This window comes from Neofelis nebulosa, chromosome 9, assembly GCF_028018385.1.
Source record: "Neofelis nebulosa isolate mNeoNeb1 chromosome 9, mNeoNeb1.pri, whole genome shotgun sequence".
NCBI classification, from domain to species: domain Eukaryota; kingdom Metazoa; phylum Chordata; class Mammalia; order Carnivora; family Felidae; genus Neofelis; species Neofelis nebulosa.
The window spans coordinates 129,182,949-129,205,934 of record NC_080790.1 but is presented as its reverse complement, the minus strand read 5'-3'; the positions used below and the strand labels follow the sequence as shown (position 1 = coordinate 129,205,934).

Below are 22,986 nucleotides of genomic sequence, written 5' to 3'. Positions count from 1 at the left end.
AAATCTAAACAAGTCACTAATTGGTGTCACAGACTTTGAGGTGTGTAATATTAAATGGAGAAATGAAGGCAGCTTCTGAGACAATATCCATGGTGGGCATGAAAGGGTCCAAGGTACAGCCCCCCAAAGGCTAGTCTTTTCTTTAATTGTTTAACTTTATTACTGTTGCACCATTTATACGATTACAGATAACTTCAATGCATCCATTGTATTTTTTTTTTTTTTTTTTTTTTACCATTTTCCAATGAGTGGTGGGTTGGTGTCTGTGACACAGAATGGAAGAGAAACCAGAACTTCAATAATGCAGACTTTTTTTTTTTCATTTCCACTGACCATTAAACAGAACTACAGGTGCACCCAGCCACGGACACACATTAACAGGTCATGAGAAATCTAGGGAGGCTAAGTAGGATGACAGAATGTTTGTTACTCCCCAAAATACCTGGGGACGAAGAATGGAGTCTTGGCATCAAGATACGTGTGGACAGGCTAAGTGGGCTGTCTGAAAGTTGGCGTTCATCCACAACATTACAAAAATGTCAAGAAAAGCTGTAAATTAAAAGGAAAACACAGAACATACTACTTTCAGAAAGACCTGCTTGCCTTGGCATAAGCCCTGTGGGTAGAACGTATCATTCCCCAAACCCTTTGCGAAAGACAAGATACTCGGATTTTAGTGGCAGAGTGCACGTAACGGCAGTTCAGGCACAAAACTTGCACTGCGCTTTCAGACATTGATTGCGAAGGCTAGTCTAAGAGATCTGGTAAAGATTTTTTTTTTTTAAGTTTTATTTATTTGTTTTTGAGAGAGAGTGAGTGAGTGAGCAGGGAGGGATGGAGAGAGAGAATTTCAAGCAGGTTTCTGTGCTGTCAGCGCAGAGCCTAACTCAGGGACTGAACTCACAAACCGCAAGATCATGACCTGAGCCGAAATCAACAGTCGGAGGCTCAACCCACTGGGCCACCCAGGTGCCCCCGGTAAAGATTGTTTCTAACTCAGGTGTTTGCAATATCCAAGCAGATGAATTTACAAACAGGGGCTTTGGAACATAAGCTCTTCAGAGACCAGGACTGTGTTCTGCTGGATACCCTGCTTGGTTGCCCCGCCCCTTCCCTCAGATTAACCAGTGACAGCAAGAGGCAGTGTGGTTGGCATATAAGTGTGTGCTCTGTCCCAATTGGGCTGCTTCCCAACCGTGTGATCCAGGTACACAGCTTCAGCGGGCCTCTCTGGGCCTTAGTATCCACATCTAAAAAATGGGTGAGGGGGGGCGCCTGGGTGGCTCAGTCGGTTGAGCGTCCGACTTCGGCTCAGGTCACGAGCTCGCGGTCCGTGAGTTCGAGCCCCGCGTCAGGCTCTGGGCTGATGGCTCAGAGCCTGGAGCCTGCTTCCGATTCTGTGTCTCCCTCTCTCTCTGCCCCTCCCCCGTTCATGCTCTGTCTCTCTCTGTCTCAAAAATAAATAAATGTTAAAAAAAAAAAAATTAAAAAAAAATGGGTGAGGGGTGCCTGTCTGGCTCAGCTGGTGGAGCATGTGACTAGATCCCGGGGTTGTAGGTTCGAGCCCTGTGTTGGGTGTAGAGATGACTGAAAATAAATATATAAATAAAGAAACTTAAAAAAACAAAAGGGAGGTCTAATACTGCTATGTCATACAGTTGTTGCGATATTAAAAGGACTTCTTGTATGCAAAGCACTTGTATCTGGAGTGCAGGAAACCATGAGTAAATGTTAAGAAGTGACATTGATAGTCTGCTTTTTGCTGATGCCCTAAAAGGGGCACAAAGTTAGCACAAATCCTACCATACAAAGAGTTCTTCATTCCAGCTTCCATGATCTGTCCATTGGCCTCTCCCATAGAATGGTGCTTGGTTTTTGCCTGCTTCTCAGAAAACCATAGCACCCTGGACAAGAGAATCAATATGACATTATTTAAGCTCAAATTCACTCAAGGTAAGAAGTTTACCAGAATGCATGGTATTTCTTGAACATAAATCAAGATGAATTTTAGGTCAACGAAGAAGCAGCTACAGAAGCTTTATACAGGGATTGGGAATCTCTGGAAAAGATGAAAATTGACATATAAAATTATCTGCAGAGGCTCAATCTTCAGTTGATTACCAGAGACGGTTGGCTTGCATCTAGAAACAGAGATTTCAAAAAAATACTAAAATCATTTTTGCCAGAATCCTTGGGGAATCCCCACCCTTTCTTTTGCTGTGAGCATGTAGTTGCCTTCACTAAGCTGGATACTCCTAAGATGTGACACAAATAACTAACTCAAGGACGATTTCGCAGATTTCTTTAACTGGACAACAGGCATGTTACACAGCTTTGCAAAAATTCCAGGGAACTGGGGTGCCTGGGTGGCTCCGTCAGGTCAGCGTCTTTTTTTTTTTAATGTTTATTTTTTGAGAGAGAGAGAGAGACAGAGCGTGAGCAGGGGAGGGGCAGAGAGAGAGAGAGAAGACACAGAATCTGAAGCAGGCTCCAGGCTCTGAGCTGTCAGCACAGAGCCCGACTATGTGGGGAGTTCGAACTCACGAACTGTGAGATCATGACCTGAGCTGAAGTTGGACACTTAACTGACTGAGCCACCCAGGTGCCCCGAGCATCCAGCTCTTGATTTCGGCTCGGGTCATGATCTCACAGTTCATTAGACCGAGCCCCGCATTGGGATTCCCTCTCTCTCTCTAAATAAATAAATAAGTAAACATGAAAACAAAAACAAAAACAAAACCTCTAGGGAACCACTCTGGTCCTTTGAAAAAGAAAACGTACTTTTGCCTCAAACATGTTCCAGTCTGTTGGCACGGTTACAAATGCAACATAATGCTGAAATTACCTTTCAAAATGCTTAAATAAGTAGCACTTTAAATAAATAAAGTGGAGTTGGCCCTTCCTCGACCAGTGACCTCAGCATGCCCTCCTTTCTAAACTGGGTAAGCAGAAGTGACTTTTTTAAATAAGGCCAAAGAAAGCTGAAAGGGTCTGCCACAGATGGGACTTTCGGGTTTACACCACCACGCTGAGGAAACCCTGTTAGACTGAGTCGATTTAGTTCAGGGTTTTTCAACCTTAGCACCAGCTAGACCTTGAGGCTGGTATTTATTTAAAGTTTATTTGAGAGAGAGAGAGCCCTTGGGGATGGTAATTCCTTGCGGTGGGGGTTGGTTAGCAGCATCCTACCCACCTCTCTCCTGCTGCGACAACCCAAAATGTCTCCAGCCATTGCCAAGTGTCTCGAGTGCCTCTTGGGGACAGAACTGAAAACTAGTGATTGGCAGCAGGTTGAAAACGACTGCTCTTGGGGCGCCTGGGTGGCGCAGTCGGTTAAGCGTCCGACTTCAGCCAGGTCACGATCTCGCGGTCCGTGAGTTCGAGCCCCGCGTCGGGCTCTGGGCTGACGGCTCAGAGCCTGGAGCCTGTTTCCGATTCTGTGTCTCCCTCTCTCTCTGCCCCTCCCCCGTTCATGCTCTGTCTCTCTCTGTCCCCAAAATAAATAAAAAACGTTGAAAAAAAAAATTAAAAAAAAAAAAAAAAAAAAAAAAAGAAAACGACTGCTCTAGATAAAACCCAGGCACCCTCTGCTGTGGAGAGATAATGACGCTTTGGAAACCTTTTCCTTTTGTTCTTTACTGGAAGCACCTGAAATGTAGGACCACAGAGAGTCGCAGTTTTACTCCAATCAATTAATAAAGATGCAGAAGCATCAGTCGATTTCAGGGGAATATGTTAAGTACAATAGTCATTTACAGTTTTGGAATATTTTAGAAAGAATATTCTGAATTCAGAAGCACTAAAGCCAAGCCATGTCCTCCTATGTTGGCAACCTCTGTGAACCTTAGAATTGTATCCCACTCAGTGCCCAAGTTGGTTACCCTGTGAGTCTTCCTTTGTAATCCTGCCCCTCAACGGCAGCAAGAGGAGACTTCTGTCTTCTCTTGGGAACCCACTGTTCAAACTAATGAGTTAAAGCGAATTCAAGAGATAAATAAGAATCTTCTCATGACTGGATTTTCCCCTCTTTCATGGGGAGGGAAGGAGTAAGAAGAGAACCTTACTTAGAATAATTAAAACCCACTGTTAATATTCTCCATTAAAAATTATTTTTGTTAGTTACTGAGGCCAAATTTTACCACCAATTGAGAACTACATGCTTACAGCTGCCATAATTACAAATGACCCCAAAACTATAGCTTGATATATATAAATATATATATTTATATAAATTGATATATTTATATAAATTACTATAATAAAAACAGCTCTATTTTTTAAAACTTTATTGATTTATCACCTGATTAAAGCATGGGATTTTAACAGTATTATACATAATATTTTTACATAGAAAACTTTACATAGCATTTCATATTATATAATTCGGCTTATTCTTTCAAAAATGTATACATCCATTGGGCAAGGAATGCTTTTCATTAAATTACCAATATTAAATGCACTTAATCATCATGTATAGATTAAACAAAAGTAGCTATTAACTAACTTTTTAGGCAATTTAAGGAGGTAAAACACATTTTTGCACATAAAGAAATATTTGATGCAAATATGAAGATAAAATTTTTTAAAAATTAGAACACTGAGAAAAACTACACCTTTGATGAGTGTCTTTGAGAGCAAGGATTTCCAGATATAATCATTCTTTTAAATATTCAGCTTTGGTTTCTTTGTTTCTCAAACTACAAAGCTGCTGATAGCAAAACTCCAGGATTTCACAGGAGTTCATGCTATTTCTACTTTAACAGAAATGGTAAAACAGAACTCAGAAAACGTGGTACTAAGGATCTAGCTTCTGTCTCAGCCAATATCCGTTTGCATCGTAACAGCAGACATCTGAATGGGGTGCTCATACTTGTATCTGTCAGCAGGTTCCTTCAAGAACTGTGACGGCTACGAAATGTATAGCCATAATGACAGAAGAACAACAAAAAGGTTTAGGGTTTTTTTTTTTTTTGTTTGTTTTTTTTTTGCATGTTGTACAAAAGTCATCTGTCAGAGGAAAAGGTTGTGTTTCCAGATATTATCATACAATTTCCATAATGTAGTTCTTTGGTTGTACGTGACGAGTAACAGGGAAAAGGTGTATTTGACTCTCAAGATGCAGATTAGGAATCAAATTTCCCATCCACCGTTTGTTGTTACGATGCCAGAGCTGGTGATTGCCCTAAAGGACAATGAAGAGAAAACAAAATTGCTCAAAGTAGCAGTATTATAACAAACAAAACTTCTCTAGAGACCCAGCACATATAATCAATACTTAAAGCATTCTGAGAAAGAAATAAGGCCTTGGAAATGCTCCATCTTCTCTAACTTTGTGAACGGCGTCCTGGCCCGGTGCTGTAGAGTTATACGCACTCTTTTCACTAGTGTTTGAGTGGCACAAGCCACATTTACCATGAGATAGAACAGACTGATTCACAAAATAGAATTTAGGCTGAATGGCTTATTAGTAGAGGTAAGGAATTCCTCTGTATGTCACGGGCCCCCTACAAGAAAAGCTACCCCAAATGGTTTTACATCCCTGTTTTCAAAAGGTCCGTGCTGGTACAATTCAAATGCCTCATTCAGAGAATCCAATCTTTTAAAAGACAAAGTTTAAAAAAACTCCAAGGCTGAGTGTTTCAGCATGTAACAAAATGCGCTCAAACATTTCCTGCTCTGCAAAAGGAGGCAAAAATGAAAGAGAGGCAGGAAGACACTGGTGATGCAGTCAGAGATGATGAAGACAATGTCACACGGGAACCCCAGAAGGAAAGGAAAAGTCTCCAGTCGGGAACGCGGCGATATGGTACAGAAAACAGAAGTACGAAGGGACACGCGCGTTCCTGTGTGTACTTTTAGTACAAAGGCGGATGGGCGGCACGGACTTGGGGAGGCTGTGACGGGCTACAGTACCAGGGATGGGTCTACAACACAGGTTCCGTGCTGCGGCGTAAAGATGTCATGGATTTCAGGATAGGCAAGTCAAAGGTGCTAATATTTTCCATTCACCGTAAGATACTCTCCCACGGTCCCTTCCTCCTAAATTATACAGCTCCTCTTCTCTAATGTATGTGAATAACATAAAAACCTAAACCTGCTCTTTTTTTCTTTGGTAGAGAAATTAAAATACTTTGGGGGAAAGGAAAAAAAAAAAGTACTGCTGGCCCAAACCAGACATTTCTCAAGGCTGTTACAAACAAAAAACGTTGAAGAAACCGGTCTCTTAGTAAACAAAAGCACCAGAAATCCTTCTCTATAAAGAAAACATAGCTGATCTTAGATAGTTTCCCAACTTGCTAACTTCTAAGGCACCAGAGTTGACATCAATACAACCCAATTTACAGGACGAGAGGGCATAGGTAGAAGTCTGAATGTTTTAATGACTCTGTGTAACGCTTTTTCTAATGCTGAGTGCGGCTTGTGGTGAGCACTGGATGAGGGGGCAGAGTGAAGCGTGTGTCCTCTTTCTCGCTGACTCAGAATAAATTCAGCTTCCAAACAGACTGCTTGCAGGCGTCAGGCCCTGCCTGTGTACTGCAAACCTTTACAGAAGCTGCCGCGTCAGGACTCCGTTCTAACTGCGGTGAGGGGTACTGCGACTTCACCAACCCAGGGAGGACCCCCAGAGTCCACCCTTCCCAAAGAACACAGCCCCTGAGCTCAAGTTGACGGAAGCACTTGGGCACGGGCCATCTCCTGCCGCGGTCACAGTTCAGCTGTGCTGGCCCCACAACAGCACAGGCCTACTCTGGGTCAACGACTCAAGGTTCACAGACGACCCCTGTCACGCACAGCCACCGTCCCTCTCGAGGGCCCTTTAACGGGGACTGTGCACAGCAGGGACGCTAACAATTGGTACACGCGCTGTTCTGAGGTAAAAATAAAAGGTTTACTCAAATATAAATTAACTCTGTTAAATTACTACTTCATTTTTGTTACTACTTCATAGATTAGGTTTCAATGTGTGAGATGGACAATGCATTCTGGAAATTTTAATACCCATCCACAAATACTTATTTCAAAGGAAGGCTAATCATCTTCATTACATTTTGTACTTTTTCCTACAGACGTTTTCTCCCCAAGTTACTCAAAAAGGGAGAGCCAGGAGGCACTACCTGTTTTTGTTTTTTAACCTTGCAAGCTCTTACTTCTAACTTAATTACTAAACTCTGCTGTCAATGAAATTTTCAATAATATCTTTTCATAAAGTAATTTAAAAATCACTCAGACATTAACAAAACAGAAAAAAAAAAAAAAGCAACAACCCTTTTCCCCACTAACTTTCTCCAAACTAATTTAACTACAGCTGACTCACAACTGACAAAAACACTCAAAATTCTCCAACACGCTCAAACAACAACAAAAAATCCAGCATATTTTAGGTGGCACTTAGCCGTTACAACAAGAAATTTTATTAACATACTCTCTAATAATCACAAACCTATACAGCTATGTTCAGTGTTTTCAAGGAGAGCAACTTCCTCGGACAAAACACGGACAGCCAATCGTGGGACTCTGCTAGGAAATGACCACATGTGCAATGACAGGTTTGACAGTTTAATCAGTAAAATGGAATGACGGAGAGGAAACAGACTCCCCACCTACTGTGTTAACTGGGTATGCAACACTTGAATGAAACGGCACAACGTCTTAGTCAGGGACCGATGGGGCCAGCGCAGCGGCCGGCTTCCTCCAGGCCGTTCTGAGCTCCCAGAGGCCGACTCCTCGTTTCTGAGATCTGACCCTTCACGAGATGTGCCAGGCAGAGGCGGCATGGTGAGCGTTCTGCAGAGCTGCAGCAGTGGCCCGCCGGGGCCGGGGCTACCACACTGGTGACAGTGTCCCCGGTAGCTGTGACGGCTCTTCTGGAATCCAGATCTTATACACAACGCCTATCCGCAGGAAGAACTTGCGCAGGACCGCTCGGAGCTCAGGGATGAGGTCAAACTGCATGATTTCACACAAGTAGGGGTAGTACATAGAAGCGTGTGCTTTAAACTTGAGGTGGGAGAGAAGGAGAGAGAGAATTAGACAGGGAGCTATTTTTTCTGGCACTACTTTGCCAAGAGTATTCATCTCACCCCGGAACTTCTTGCAAGATTCTGGTGGTTTTTCTTGCTATTAAAAAGTTGATGTGAGAAATTTGCAAATTAGACTGTCTCTTAATTACGTTTAACTCCAAACACAAATTATTTGGGGGACAGCTTTGCTACCGAAGTCAACTTTCATTTTAGCAAAGCAGATTCCCAGCTCTGAACCACTGCTTCACAATCGCCACCCTCTCTTCCAACACAGCCGCACTGAAAATCACTGCCGCTGTTTAACAGCCGCATGGACGGTCTCAACATCAGCCTTTCTCAACTGGGCTTCTTTGAGAGAAAGAGCCCCAGTGGGCCACAGCATCACTGTCTGTCATGAATTAACTTTTCTCCAATGCATCTAGAATGGTGCTAGTTATGTAACCATCCTTAGAAGAATTGAGAAAAACAGTCTTGAAATTGAGTAAAATGCCAACCCAAACCTATGTCCTAGTGGAGACATTAGAGTTTCCTTGTTTATACCTTGTCATCGTTTATTTTGAGGGTTTTTGTTAGAAGTAACAACAGAAGACTTGTCCAGGCCTCCCGATGGCTTTCCGAATTCACGGTGATGAAATAGGCAAGGGCCTCACTGCACACGCTAGAAGAGTCGGAAACAGGGAGGCACATCAAACCCCAGATTAACCTCAGGGCGCCTGGGTGGCTCAGTCGGTTAAGCATCCGGCTTAAGCCCAGGTCATGGTGGGTTTGAGCCCCATGTTGGGCTCTGTGCAGCTCAGAGCCTGGAGCCTGCTTCAGATTCTGTGTCTCCCTCTCTCTCCGCCCCTCCTCTACTCACACTCTCTTTCTCTCTCAAAACTAAATAAACATTTAAAAAAATTTTTTAAGGGGTGCCTGGGTGGCTCAGTCGGTTGAGCGGCCGACTTCGGCTCAGGTCACGATCTCGCGGTCCATGAGTTCGAGCCCCGCGTCGGGCTCTGTGCTGACAGCTCAGAGCCTGGAGCCTGTTTTGGATTCTGTGTCTCCCTCTCTCTGACCCTCCCCCGTTCATGCTCTGTCTCTCTCTGTCTCAAAAATAAATAAACGTTAAAAAAAAATTAAAAAAAAAATTTTTTTAAAAACCCACAAGATTAACCTCTCACATTTTACTAGAGAATTTTTTTTTTTTTTAAATTTTAGAGACAGCATGTGAGTGGGGAAGAGGGGCAGAGGGAGGGAGAGAGGAAGCGGGGGTGGGGGGAGAGAGAGGGGGAGAGGGAGGGGGAGAGAGAGAGAGAGAGAGAGACAGAGAGAGAGAGAAAATGAATGAATGAGTGAGTATCTTAAACAGATTCCATGCTGAGCACAGAGCCTGATGCCAGGCTCCATCCAACGACCCTGGGATCATGACCTGAGCAGAAATCAAGAGTCAGACGCCCAACCGACTGAGCCACCCAGGTGCCCCATGTAGTGGAAAACTCTTCATTCTGGCAATGAGTATTTATTTGCTGGGCACTTGCTCTGGCTTCTGGCTATGCCATCTTGGGCAAAGCTATAAAACAGGGATAAATAACTGTACCCAACTCAAGGGACTGTGGTAAAGATTAAATGAGACTGGTGTGTTGAATGTTAGCATAGCTCATTGCCTGCTCAGACAAGAGGGCCCAATCAGCATTTGTGCACAATGAACATAGAGCCTATCATCCACAGCTGGCTACACACTGCCTTTCTCTTCTCCTGTCACATACAATTGCTTTTTTTTTTTTTTTTTTTTTAATGTTTGTTTATTTTTGAGAGAGAGGGAGCACAAGCAGGGGAGGGGCAAAGAGAGAGGGAGACACAGAATCTGAAGCAGGCTTCAGGCTCTGAGCGGTCAGCATAGAGCCCAACACCGGGCTCGAACCCATGAACCATGAGATCATGACCTGAGCTAAAGTTGGACGCTTAACTGACTGAGCCCCCCAGGCACCCCACTACTTTTTTTTTTTTTAAGGTAATCTCTACCCCCAACATGTGGCTTGAACTTGCAACCACGAGACCAAAAGTAGTATGCTCTACCAACTGAGCCAGCTAGGTGCCCCACAAATGCTACTTTTATTTAACTTTTTGGTTATTATTTCTTTCAGTTTATTTTTGAGGGGGTGGGGCAGAGAGAGAATCCCAAGCAGGCTCTGCACTGTCAGTGCAGAACCCAACATGGAGCTCAATCCCATGAACTGTGAGATCATGACCTGAGCTGAAATCAAGAGCCAGAGGCTTAACCAACTGATCCAGTCAGGTGCCCTACAACTGCTACTTTCAAAACACATGTTATGCTGGGGTGCCTGGCTGGCTCAGTTGGTAGAGCATGTGACTCAAAATTGTGAGTTCAAGCCCCACACTAGAGGTAGAGCCTACTTAAAAAAAAATGTTATGCTAGAAATTGCAAATTTATCTCCCTTACAGAAACTTTATGAGACTATGTAGATAATTATCCTTTGAGCTTGATTTAAGTTAATATGAGCTATTGGTGTCTCTATAACTAATTATGATGAATGAAAAGTGCAAAAAATTATAAAGGAGAAAAAAATACCCGTAATTCCATCATCCTAAGGGACATATATCAAAATATTGTCCTATTTCCTTCTAGTCTTTTTGTCTGTGATATTTAAAAAACATTGCTGAAAAATCAGATCTATATGGTTTTACATCCTGTTTGGTGGTGAAACCTGTATCATGAGCACATTCCCACATTCTGGAAAATTATTTTGTAAAACTTCATTTTCAATGCCTGCATAATATTCTACCACAGGATAGACTGTAATTTAGTTATCCATTCTACAGCTGAGCTGTTTTAAATTTCTTCTCTTATTTTCATATTTTTAATTTTTAAAAAGTAATCTATGCCTAACATGGGGACTCATGAGAGTGAACTCATGAGAGATTACTTTAAAATCTTAAAAGAAAAAAAAAAAAAATGTCTCATGCTTTACCAACTGAGCCAGCCAGGCACCCGATATTTCTTCTCTTTATAAGTAAGTCTGCAGTGAAGAGTTCTTTGTGGGAATCCTGGTTCCTATTTCTAACAAAATTTCTTTTTTTAAAAAAAATTGTTTTGTAAGTAATCTCCATGCCCAAAGTGGGGCTCGAACTCACAACCCTGAGATCATGAGTCGCACGCTCTATAGACTGAGCCAGTCAGGCACCCCTCTAAGACATTTTAGATTCCATGACAGTGGAATTACTGTGCCAAAGAAAGGCACTGAACATTTTCACGTTCCTGACTTTAATGCCACCTGCTTTCTAGAAAAATCCCCTCACTGTACACTCCTCCTAGCAGTGCAGGAGAATACACATCCTATCGTGGTTGCCAACACCACAAGCTAATGATCTGAAATCATAAAGGAGTGAAAAGGGGGCGCAGACATGGTGTCTTGCTCACAAGATGCTGGGTGGCGAACGTCTACTTTTCTAATTATTTTAATGTTTTACTTATTTTTGAGACAGAGACAGAACATGAGCAGGGGAGGGGCAGAGAGAGAGAGGGACACAGAATCTGACGCAGGCTCCAGGCCCTGAGCCGTCAGCACAGAGCCTGATGCGGGGCTCGAAGTTACGAACCGTGAGATCATGACCTGAGCCGAAGTCGGTCGCTCAACCGACTGAGCCGCCCAGGCGCCCCTCAAACGTCTACTTTTCTGTCTGGGACTCTCAATGCCACCCCCCATCTCCTCAAGGCTGCGTTTCTGCATAATCTAAGTCAGGACACCGTGGTATCCACAGGATTCCAACACATGCTTCTTGGGAAGAAGGAAGGGTGGGAGGTTTAAGTGGACATTGCCCTAAAGAGGACTTAGTCAGGACTTCACTCCGGACCTGCTGACTTGGAGTACTTTGTACTGCCCATGTTTTTGTGCCTTAAGAAATTTATGAATGAGGGATGCCTGGTAGCTTAGTCGGTTGAGCGTATGACTCTTGATTTCAGCTCAGGTAATGATCCCAGGGTTGTGGGATTGAGCCCCACGCTGAATGGGGAGCCTGCTTAAGATTCTCACTCTCTCTCTCACTCTCTCTCTCTCTCTCTCTCGCCCCCTCTCAACCTATAAATGAAAGAAATGAGGCCCCACCCTCCTCAGGGCATTAAGAAAAGTGAAGTAGAAGTGTCAGCAAAGGGGCACCTGGGTGGCTCAGTCGGTTGAGCATCCGACTTCAGCTCAGGTCATGATCTTAAGGTTCATGAGTTCAAGCTCCACAACAGGCTCGCTGCTGTCAGCACAGAGCCTGCTTCAGATCCTCTGTCCTCCCCTCTCTGCCCCTTCCCTGCCTGCGCTCTCTCAAATAAAACGTTAAAAAAAAAAAAAAGCATCAGCAAATAGAAAACGCAAAAAAAGAAAAGCAGTTTGTGAGGGTGTCAGCATGTATATGTTTTTTCTTATTCTTTTCAATTCAGAGTATTATTGTGATGCAGTTTGTGTTTTACAGATAAGACATTTAATCAGGAACCAATCTTCTTACGTTAAAAGTCGCTGCTGGATTTCATCCCAGGAATCCCTGCGGTTCTCGTCAACATACATCCGAAACAGGATCCTCAAACAACAGGCCAGGCTGCTGGTTTCTTGCTTTAGAAGATTGGGTTTAGATTTGCCTTTAAAACCTAGAGATTAGACAGTCAGATAAACAGTGCACACTTCTAGGATAAGACTGAGAAGTCATGCGGGAACCTAATCTAGTTACCTTAGGGAAAGAACACTGAAACATCTCACCTTCTTTTTAACTGAAGTCTAGCTGACATATAACATTACTCTTAAACACCTTTTCTTAAACAAAGCAGTACCAGTCAGCCACAGAGATACGTAAACAACTCTCACAAGCAAAGCCTTATTACAGGCAAAGGCATAAAATACCTAGATCTGTTAAAGTCATAAAGGAAAACAGTATTATAAAACTGTGGATTAAAATAAGCATTTGGGAAGAAAATGAATGGTTACCCAGTAACAGTAACAATACAAAAATTATATAAAGTCTCACTTTTGTGCAAAGTTCACAAAATGAGACCCTCACTGGCACCATGCATGCACACCTATCTATATATAAATATATCTATATAAATCTGTGTATGTATCTATATGTATCTCTATATCACCTCCAGAGTTTATGTATTTATTTTTGGAGGTGGGAAGGAGAACCCCTAAAAGCCTCAGAAAATGTCTGAATGCTTTTCTGTTTCTCCTAGACCACCACAATTTTTGACACAAAAATATTTAACTACATAATTTTACCTTGATTTGCTAGATCAGTTCCGGTCTCTATGAATTCACTTTTCCACCAGATACTTACTGAAAATCCCCCGTGTGCCAGGCAGTATTCCTGGAATTCCTGGTACCGGGATGGAATGTACCCAGCATTCCTTCTTTTTCCCTCAAGCATGAAAATTATCTGCCAAGTTATTTCAGCTAAGTGTACAAGTATCAGGAGTTTCCCAAGGGCTTCCATGTTTTAGGGTGGTGACCGCTGTGGCCACCTGTCCCATCTGCTGTGTGGCCTTACCTGCTCGCCACAGGACAGTCCGTTGCTCGTAATTGGAGTTGAAGGCCTTTGAGAACGAATGGGACTCCTGCAAGCAGTCCAGAAGCTTGAAGAGGTGCTGGGAAGACATGCACTTGTACATGCCCTGGTCCTCTGTCTCTATGTGGATGTCTGCATCCAGCGTGTCTTGCTAGAGAGGGGAGGGTGGGAGAGCTAAGTGAGGGTGGTTTTGGAGCCATCACATCAAGGCACTCATTACTCGCCACAAGTCATACGCACACTTCGTTCCTCACCACCCTGAATGTCTCCCCTTTATACTCTGTTCACCGGCAGGGGCAGGGGGGAGAATTACGCCGAGCTCTTGCGTGACGTCAGGCTTTGCTGGCCCGAGTGTCCGTTCTGTCGGTACTGCCTTCATTGCACGAACACAAGTACTTCTCCAGTTATTTCACAATAGGACTGCACGGTCCTCTACTTCTCAAGGAAACAATTTTTTAAAGACTTTATTTTTAAGTAATATCTACACCCAACGTGGGGATCAAACTCACAAGCCCGAGATCAAGAGTCGCACGCCCCTCGGACTGAACCAGCCAGGCGCTCCTCCTCTTTTATTTATTTTATTTTTAATTTTTTTTTAATGTTTATTTATTTTTGAGAGAGACAGAAACAGAATGCGAGTGGGTTAGGGGCAGAGAGAGAGGGAGACACAGAAGCAGAAGCAGGCTCCAGGCTCCGAGCTGTCAGCACAGAGCCTGACGTGGGGCTCGAACTCACGAGCTGTGAGATCATGACCTGAACAGAAGCTGGACGCTCAACTGACTGAGCCACCCAGGTGCCCCTATTTTATTTGTATTTTATAACGAGATTGGAACACAAGAAAGTCAAACTGTACTGTATGTCATAGAAGGTGTGAGTCTCAAACCATACTTATTGAAAGACCGAAACTGGGGTGCCTGGCTGGCTCAATCAGTTGAGCATCCAACCCTTGGTTTTGACCCAGATCTTGATCTCATGGTTCAGGGGTTCGAGCCCCAGGTTGGGCTGTCCACTGATGGTACAGAGCCTGCTTGGGATTCTCTCCGCCCCTCCCCCCCTGCCCCACTCACGTGCTGTCTCTCAAAATAAAATAAACTTAACAGCAACAACAAAGAAACTGCTAAGTGAAGCCTGAGTGGCATCTTTAGCTTCAACTTTGTTTACAAATGTGAAGGGAAAAAAACATAAAAATAGGTACAAAATGCTAGACATTTTTATCAAACATGTTGCCTAAAATGTGAGACGTAATTAGGGATTTTATATTTGTTGAGCATTCTAAGAATACAATGGATCTATCCTTCTTATAAGCCGGAGGTTAATGAAAAATGGAGTTGGCCATGTTTCCTAAATTGATCTATGAATTCAATGCAATCCTTATCAAAATCCCAGATTACTACCTTTTATTTATTAATTTTTTTTAACGTTTGTTTATTTCTGAGACAGAGAGAGACAGAGCATGAGTGGGGGAGGGGCAGAGAGAGAGGGAGACACAGAATCCGAAGCAGGCTCCAGGCTCTGAGCTGTCAGCACAGAGCCCGACGTGGGGCTCGAACTCACAAACCGTGAGATCATGACCTGAGCTGGAGTCGGTTGCTCAACTGACTGAGCCACCCAGGTGCCCCAGATTACTACCTTTTAGAAATTGACAAGCTGATCCTAAATTCATGTGGAAACACAACTGACACAGAACAGCCAAAACTATGTTGAAAAAAGAAATGCAAAGTTAGAAGACTCACACTCTGATTTCATTCAAGACAGTATGGTGGTATTGGTATAAAGATGGACATACAGGTCAGTGGAACAGAACTGAGAACCCAGAAATAAATCCTTATATTTAGGATTAAGTGATTTCCAACATGCATGCCAGAACAATTCACTGGGGAGAAAACAGTCTTTACAATAAATGGTACTGGGACAACTGGGGATGTCCATGTGTTAAAAAAAAAAAAAAAAAAAAAAAAAAAAAAAGGGGCGCCTGGGTGGCGCAGTCGGTTAAGCGTCCGACTTCAGCCAGGTCACGATCTCGCGGTCCGTGAGTTCGAGCCCCGCATCAGGCTCTGGGCTGATGGCTCGGAGCCTGGAGCCTGTTTCCGATTCTGTGTCTCCCTCTCTCTCTGCCCCTCCCCCGTTCATGCTCTGTCTCTCTCTGTCCCAAAAATAAATTAAAAAAAAAAAAAAAAGTTGAAAAAAAAAAAAAGATGATCTCCTATTTCCCATTATACACAAAAATGAACTAAAATATGGATCAAACACCTACATGTAAAAGCTAAAATTATAAAACTCTTAAAAGAAACCGTGGGCCTAATCTTTGTGACCTTGAATCAGGCCATGCTTTCTCAGATATAACACTAAAAGTACAAGGACTCAAGTAAAAATAGTAATTCAGAACTTCATTAAAATTAAGTTTTGGTGCTTCAAAGGCCACCATCAAGAAACTGAAAAGACAATGCACAGAATGGGAGAAAATAGTTGTATCTGATAAGTGGCTAGTATCCAGAATATATAAAAACTCATATAATTCAATGGCCGAAAGATAAATACTCCAACTTAAAAGTGGGTACGTGATTTGAAAAGACATCTCCCCAAAAATACAAATGAGCCAATCGACACAGAAGATAGCTGTTCAAGGTCATTAGTCACTAGGGGAATGGGAATCCAAATCACAATGAGATACCACTTCACACTCACTGGGATGGCTGTGATTAAAAAAAAAAAAAAAAAGAAGAAAGAAAAAAGAACAATAACAACCATTGATGAGGATGTGGAAAATTAGAGCCTTCATCAATTGCTGATGGTAGGGTAAAATAGTCCAGCTGTTTTAGAAAACGGTCTGGCACGTCCTCAGAAAGGTAGGCATAGAGTTATGGTGTCACCTGGAAATTCCACTCCTAGGTACAAGCTCAAGAGAATTAAAAACATGTCCACATAAAAACTCATATACAAATGTTCACAGCACTGTTATTCACAATAGCCAGGCAGTGGAAACAATCCAAATGTCCATCGACTGATGAAAGGATAAATAAAATGTGGAACAGCTGTACAATGGAATATTATAGACATATATATACACATATATATGCGTGTACACACACATCCGTATATATATAACAACGTGGATGTCACATGCTACAACACGGATGAACTCGGGAAACGTTATGCTAAGTGGAGGAAGCTGGACACAAAAGCTTATGTATTATAGGATTCTATTAATATGAAATATGCAGATTAGGTAAACCCATAGAGCCAGACGGTAGATTAGTGGCTATCAAGGGCTGGGACGAAGAGAGAAGGGGGACTGACTGCTAATGGTTAGGGCATTCCCTTTTGCGGTGACAAAAATATTCTGGAATTAGATAGGGGTGATGTTTGTACAACTTTGTGAATATTCCAAAACACTGAACTGTACATTTAAAAAATAAAAACCAGGGGTGCCAGGGTGGCTCGGTCGGGAAAGAGTCTGACTCTTGACTTTGGCTCAGGTCATGATCTCATGCTTTGTGAGTTTGAGCCCCACATCAGGCTCTGCACTGACAGCGTGGAGCCTGCTTGGGATTCTCTCTCTCCCTCTGTCTGTGTCCCTGTGCCACTTGCTCTCTCTGTCTCTGTCTCTCTGTCTCTCTGTCTCTGTCTCTCTCTCTCTCTCTCTCAAACAAACAAAAAGGAGGATAGCCTTTGGGCTGGATCTAGCCCACAGATATATTCTGTTCATCAGTAATTATATTACTTAATAAACAGGAGATTTCCTATATGAAAAAAAATCTCGATCTGGCTCCTGTTGAAAAACTGGGAGCCTGTCGTGACTTGACCCATCTGTTAGCAACACATCGCTGGGCTGGGAGGCGGCTGCGGCTCTGGCGGGGCTGGAGGTGCCTGGTCTCTCTGCCCCCGGTCCCACCTAGGCTGAGTAGGGATTCACAGGATGTTAGTCCTAGAACCACGTAAGTTTACAACCTATGGTGTAATGTTATGGTTCAGCTTTTGGACACCCAACCCTCTGTCGCCAAGAACAATAGGTTGTACATACAAGACAAAAAAGTAAACTTTCTAAAGGAAAAAGTGGTATCTTCACCCATATATTTTTCTCTCTCGGTCGCTTATGGTTAAACCCTACAACAATTATGTGAAACAGGCCTGTGATTAACAACACTCTTTTTCGAAGCACCAGGGAGGGTGGGATCTGAGCAGTGGCATGCTGGTAGACCGGCTCTCTGGGAATATAAAAAAAAGATGATAAAAAAAAGAAAAAGAAAGTTCTGATTTTTAGGGTTTGCTGATTTCTGTGGTATAAATATTCTCATCATGGCCAATTTCAAGCTACCAATATGCCGTGACTGATCACAGGGCTGGGGAGAGATGAGCACGATCTACGAGCTGGCTCCGGCACACCACTGCATCTGAGCAACCTCTCCAGGGGCACGTTCGTCCTCCTCGAGGCTCGTCCTATTACCTGGGCAGCAACCATGTGTTCTGCATCTTCTTTTTTGCTTGTTGCAGGGTAGAACACGATGTTGTCAATGGTCTGTATCAATTCCAGCTGGACCACACACTTGATGAGGAGGCTGGCAAACAGTTTCTGATCTATATTAGATGATAAAGATTAACCCTAATAATGATTCAGCCAGTGTTGAGTAAGTATTAACCGAGCTCCTTCTACATGCCAGGCACAGTCCTCGATGCTGGGGCATAACAATGAATAAGCTGGACAAAAATCCCTGCTTCCATGGCAGAGACAGAAAATAAACAAGATGTTTAAGTCTAAGGCACATGTCTACCTATGTCAAACGACGATGACAAAGGTAGGGATGGGGACAAGGTAGGGATGTCATCAGGATGGGGCTTCAAGTTTAAACCAGCTGGTCGGGAAAGCTCCGAGAATGTGATACTTGAGCAAAGACCTGAAGGGGGGGAGTCAGCTCCGCAGGGCCCACGTCTTCCGACAAGCTTCTCTGCCACCTGCAGCTACTGACTAGACTCTAGCTAACATCTCCTCCCTCCATCTTTGTCTTCTCACTCCCTGGGCTCAGTGGTGGTCCATGTCAGGCACTTCGGAGGTGTGGGTTGATCTGACTATAATAAACGTAGAGCTTCCCCATTCAACTTATTGTTATAGAATCAGGAAGCTGAAAACATTAAATAAAGCATTTAGTGATGTCAAATGAGGTTAGGTCATTCCCAAGTTTTGGAAAGTGACTACAACTGTCTTTCTGTCTGTCTGTCTGTCAAGTTTCTATGCAGAATCAGTTTAATTAGAGAGGAATGTGGTGGAGCTGCAAAACACGTACATTTGACTCATGCCAATTCAGTAACATCAAAAATTAAAGTTAAAAATTCAAATTAAAATCTAAAAGAACCAAAAATTAAAAATTAAAAAGAAGAGAAACAACGCAAGTGCTGTGAGCCTGTACCTGCTGCCCGCAGGGCAGGCTGACATGGGAGACTGGAGGCACGTTCCCAGGAGGAAGGACAGGGGTCTCAAGGCCCAGGCACCTCTCAGAGTATAAACATCCTGCTGCACCAAGGGCAGTTCTAGTTAAAACGTGCCTCCTCCACACGGGCCAATCCTTTATCTGGAGCCAGTGAGGCAGCACAGTTCGTTCTCTCACTGGCTACTACAGAGAGACTGGCACGAGCTGCAGATATGGAGGAACATATGGTAGCTTTTCAACGGATCCCAAGGGCGCTTCTGTTTTATGCCTTCAAACAATAGCGGCGAGCACGCGTGGCTTTGTCTAAGGCACTGGTTGAGAAGTTAACGGCGGCGGCGGCGGCGGCGTTAACACCTACAGCCTGGCGTGTGGGGAAGAGGGCGGGGCTGCTATGAAGGAAAACAATATGGCCACAGCTTGAAGACAACCAGACCAGGAAACAGGACGGTCCCAGTTTCTCAGTCAGCCACAAGTGCGCTAGGTCCCAAGGATCCAAATGTCAGCAGTACCTCCTCAAACGGTAGAGTACCAACGATGTGAGATCACAGATTTGAAACACACAGTGCTGTGCCTGGTGCATAGCAACCGTCAGACCTGTTCTTTAAAATGACAGGCCGTAAAACAGATCACAAGAACACTGTGGGACAAACTGATAAAAGTCATCTGAAACTCATATCCAGAAAAGGGATCTCTAACACATAAAAAGCTTCTCCAAACCAATAAAGACTAACAGCCAATATAAAATGAAGATTTGAACAGATCATGAAAAGATCTTAGACACATGAAAAACTGCTCATTTCACTCATAATTAGGAAACTGCGAATTAAAAATACTCCAAAGGTATGAAATATCACCTGTGTGTTCCTGAAGATCACGTCAACAGAAACAACATTAATGGGGCAAGAATCTAATCGTCCGTCAAAATGGCAAGTGCACTTCACCCAGCAATCCCATTTTTAGGAATTTATTGCACAGATAAACTCACAAATGACACACACATTAAGTGATTCAATGTTGTACTGTTCGTCACAAAGATTGGGAATAATATAAATGTCCATTAGTAGGAAACCCAATTAAGCAAACAATAGTATATCCACATCCTTGGATAACATAAAATAGTATAAAAGAATGTGAAAGCTTTTAAGGTACTGATTTTGAATGATCTTAAAGATATACTAACTGAAAAAACAATGTATAGTATTCCCTAATTTGTATAAAAAGGACAGGAGAATTCATGTGTATGTGTGTACACGTACATATGTGTTTACGGATATGCATTTCTTATATATGGATAAAATGTCTTTGGAAACGTACAGAAGCTGGTGACACTGGCTGCCACCGGAAGGGACTGGCAGACTGAGGCACAGGGTGGAAGGAAGGCTTATCGTGTTTATCCTCTCGTACTTTGCAAATATTTAAATTGCGTAAGTGTGTTACCTATTTAAAATAAATCAACGAAAACAACTAGAAAAAGTAGCCTTACTTGCATATGGTCTACCTTTCCAGCTGTCATCGGTCGGGTTAGAGAGTTGACTCTGGCCTCTCTCAGAGGCATTTCTATCTATGCTGCTCAGAGACTGGCGGTCCAGATCCGCATCCTAAAAGTAAGCCAGAGAGAAATACAATGTTCACTTTATCCACAATTGAGTAGCTGGGCAGAGATGTGCCCGGCTTAACACTGGGGCTGGCCCAACTTGACGGTAAGTGCCTTGCTTAGACTTCAGTAAAATGACATTCCATGCTGGACTGCACAGGAGACATTATAAATTTCACTTATTTCTCCCTCCCTCTAAAATTTCACGTTTTCTTGGGGTGCCGGGGTGGCTCAGTCGGTTAAGCGTCTGACTTTGCCTCAGGTCACGATCTCACGGTTCGTGAGTCTGAGCCCCGCATCGGGCTCTGTGCTGACAGCTCAGAGCCTGGAACCTGCTTCGGATTCTGTGTCTCCTCCTCTCCTCCCCTCCCCTGCTCACGTTCTGTCTCTTTCTCAAAAATAAACAAACATTAAAAAAAAATTTTTTTTTTAAATCTCGTATTTTCTTATTCTGACTTCGAAGGTATTTCTCTACATATTATGATTTAACAATACATATGACCGATTAATGAGGACAAGCTCAAAAATACACTAGTGCCAAGAGCTAGCTTTTCAAAAAGTTGACAGAAGACAAACAAAAAATGTTTAAATGCTTTTTTTTTTTTTTTTTATTTATTTTTGGGACAGAGAGAGACAGAGCATGAACGGGGGAGGGGCAGAGAGAGAGGGAGATACAGAATCGGAAACAGGCTCCAGGCTCCGAGCCATCGGCCCAGAGCCCGACGCGGGGCTCGAACTCACAGACCGCGAGATCGTGACCTGGCTGAAGTCGGACGCTTAACCGACTGCGCCACCCAGGCGCCCCTAAACAAAAAATGTTTAAATAGGGTGCTTCATTTTTTAAGTTGCTATATCCTAAATGCCACCCCTTTTGTAAAGTAGGCTCCCGGCCCAATGTGGGGCTCGAACTCATGACTCTGATATTAAGTGTCACATGCTCCACTGAGTCAGCCAGATGCCCTCCAAATGGCTTTTAAAATCTAATGGCTTTACAGTTATTTGGGAATAGACGTTAATAATACAAACCCCGTATAAAGCAAAATATTGTAAAGTGAGACTTGAATTAGAACTTCTTGATGTGGCCTCACACAAAAAATAACAATCACTATTTCACTGGTGGTGGAAGAAAGCACTCTTTATTTAGGAGAGGAATAAATGAGGATAATTACACCAAAGTATTACTTCTAACCGGCAAACACCAGACCTGAGAGTCCAACAAGGGAGAATTCACTAAATATAATAATGTATAGCCACTGAAAAGGCTGCTCTCAAACAATATTTAAAAACATGGAAGACTGCTTACACGTTGTTAGGTAAAACATTCTGTGCCAAGCACGCCCGAATTTCAAACACGCGTGGTTTATACGTGTGCCGTCGCACAAAGTAAAAACTAGAAATGTGAACTGTGGCTTTTATTGGGTGAGGTGACTTATCTTCTGTACTTTCTAAAAAAAGTGTTAATGAACATAGTTTTTAACTCTTTTTTTTTTTTTTAAAGTAATCTCCATGCCCCAAGTGAGGCTCCAACTCACGACCCCAAGATCAAGAGCTGCACGCTCCACTGAGCCAGCCAGGCACTCCTAAAGCTTATAGCCTTTTTTGCTCACTTCCCATCAGAAAAGCACAAACTCCTTGGGCTACTTAATTTTTTTTACCTAATATGAGATCAGAGAAAAGATGACAACAAAAAACCCTACCAAGTGTTTCTCCGGTGGATCTTCCTCCATCCCTACAGGTCTCCAAGTCAGCAAACTGAAGGGAATGCAAGAGAAGGAAAATGATCAGTGTGAAAGGCAATGTGGAGCCTTAAGACATCTACTGAGCTCAGCAAGAATCAGCAACAATCACATCTGCACTCACACGTGTGGAATGGTTGTCTTGAAGATATCCAGCATACAACTGCACGTTTCATCCCAGACGTCGGGACTGAATTTCTCCCCATTGGATATCACTAAGTTTTCTAAGCAATTTGTACCTGAGCGAGCCAACTGCTCATTATCTGCAAAATAAAGCAACATCTATCATCAAACTTCCGCTGCTGGTTTGATTCCCACCAGGGCACTGATGCTTCGTCTTGCAAGGTGGGGACACGACAGAGGGTTTGCAGGCTCTTACTTAATGAAGCAATGATACAGTGTTAAAACTTTTGTTGTTGGGGTGCCTGGGTGGCTTAGTCGGTTGAGCGTCCGACTTCAGCTCAGGTCATGATCTCACGGTCTGTGGGTCTGAGCTCTGTGCTGACAGCGCAGAGCCTGGAGCCTGCTTCGGATTCTGTCTCCCTCTCTCTCTGCCCCTCCCCCGCTCATGCTCTGTCTTTCTCTCTGTCAAAAATAAATAAAAATTAAAAAAAAATTTTTTTAAATAAAAAAAATAACTTTTGTTGTTAAACAGGCTATCAAGAGTTAAA

The 22,986-nt window shown here is 43.1% G+C and overlaps 1 protein-coding gene across 2 annotated transcripts in view; it reads right to left on the bottom strand.

Annotated features, from left to right (window-relative positions):
* Nucleotides 1–4,271: 4,271 nt before the first annotated feature.
* Nucleotides 4,272–22,986, bottom strand: part of ARFGEF2 (ADP ribosylation factor guanine nucleotide exchange factor 2) — a 104,118-nt gene continuing 85,403 nt past the window's right edge. For both annotated transcript variants that reach the window (XM_058685888.1, XM_058685889.1), the window contains exons 32-39: nt 22,440–22,578; nt 22,277–22,331; nt 20,469–20,583; nt 18,007–18,137; nt 13,545–13,713; nt 12,513–12,651; nt 8,562–8,679; nt 4,272–7,998 (exon numbers count right to left, since the gene is read on the bottom strand). In XM_058685888.1, the coding sequence (XP_058541871.1) occupies nt 7,822–7,998; nt 8,562–8,679; nt 12,513–12,651; nt 13,545–13,713; nt 18,007–18,137; nt 20,469–20,583; nt 22,277–22,331; nt 22,440–22,578 (1,043 nt within the window). In that variant the 3' untranslated portion in view covers nt 4,272–7,821. The remainder of the gene's footprint in view (nt 7,999–8,561; nt 8,680–12,512; nt 12,652–13,544; nt 13,714–18,006; nt 18,138–20,468; nt 20,584–22,276; nt 22,332–22,439; nt 22,579–22,986) is intronic.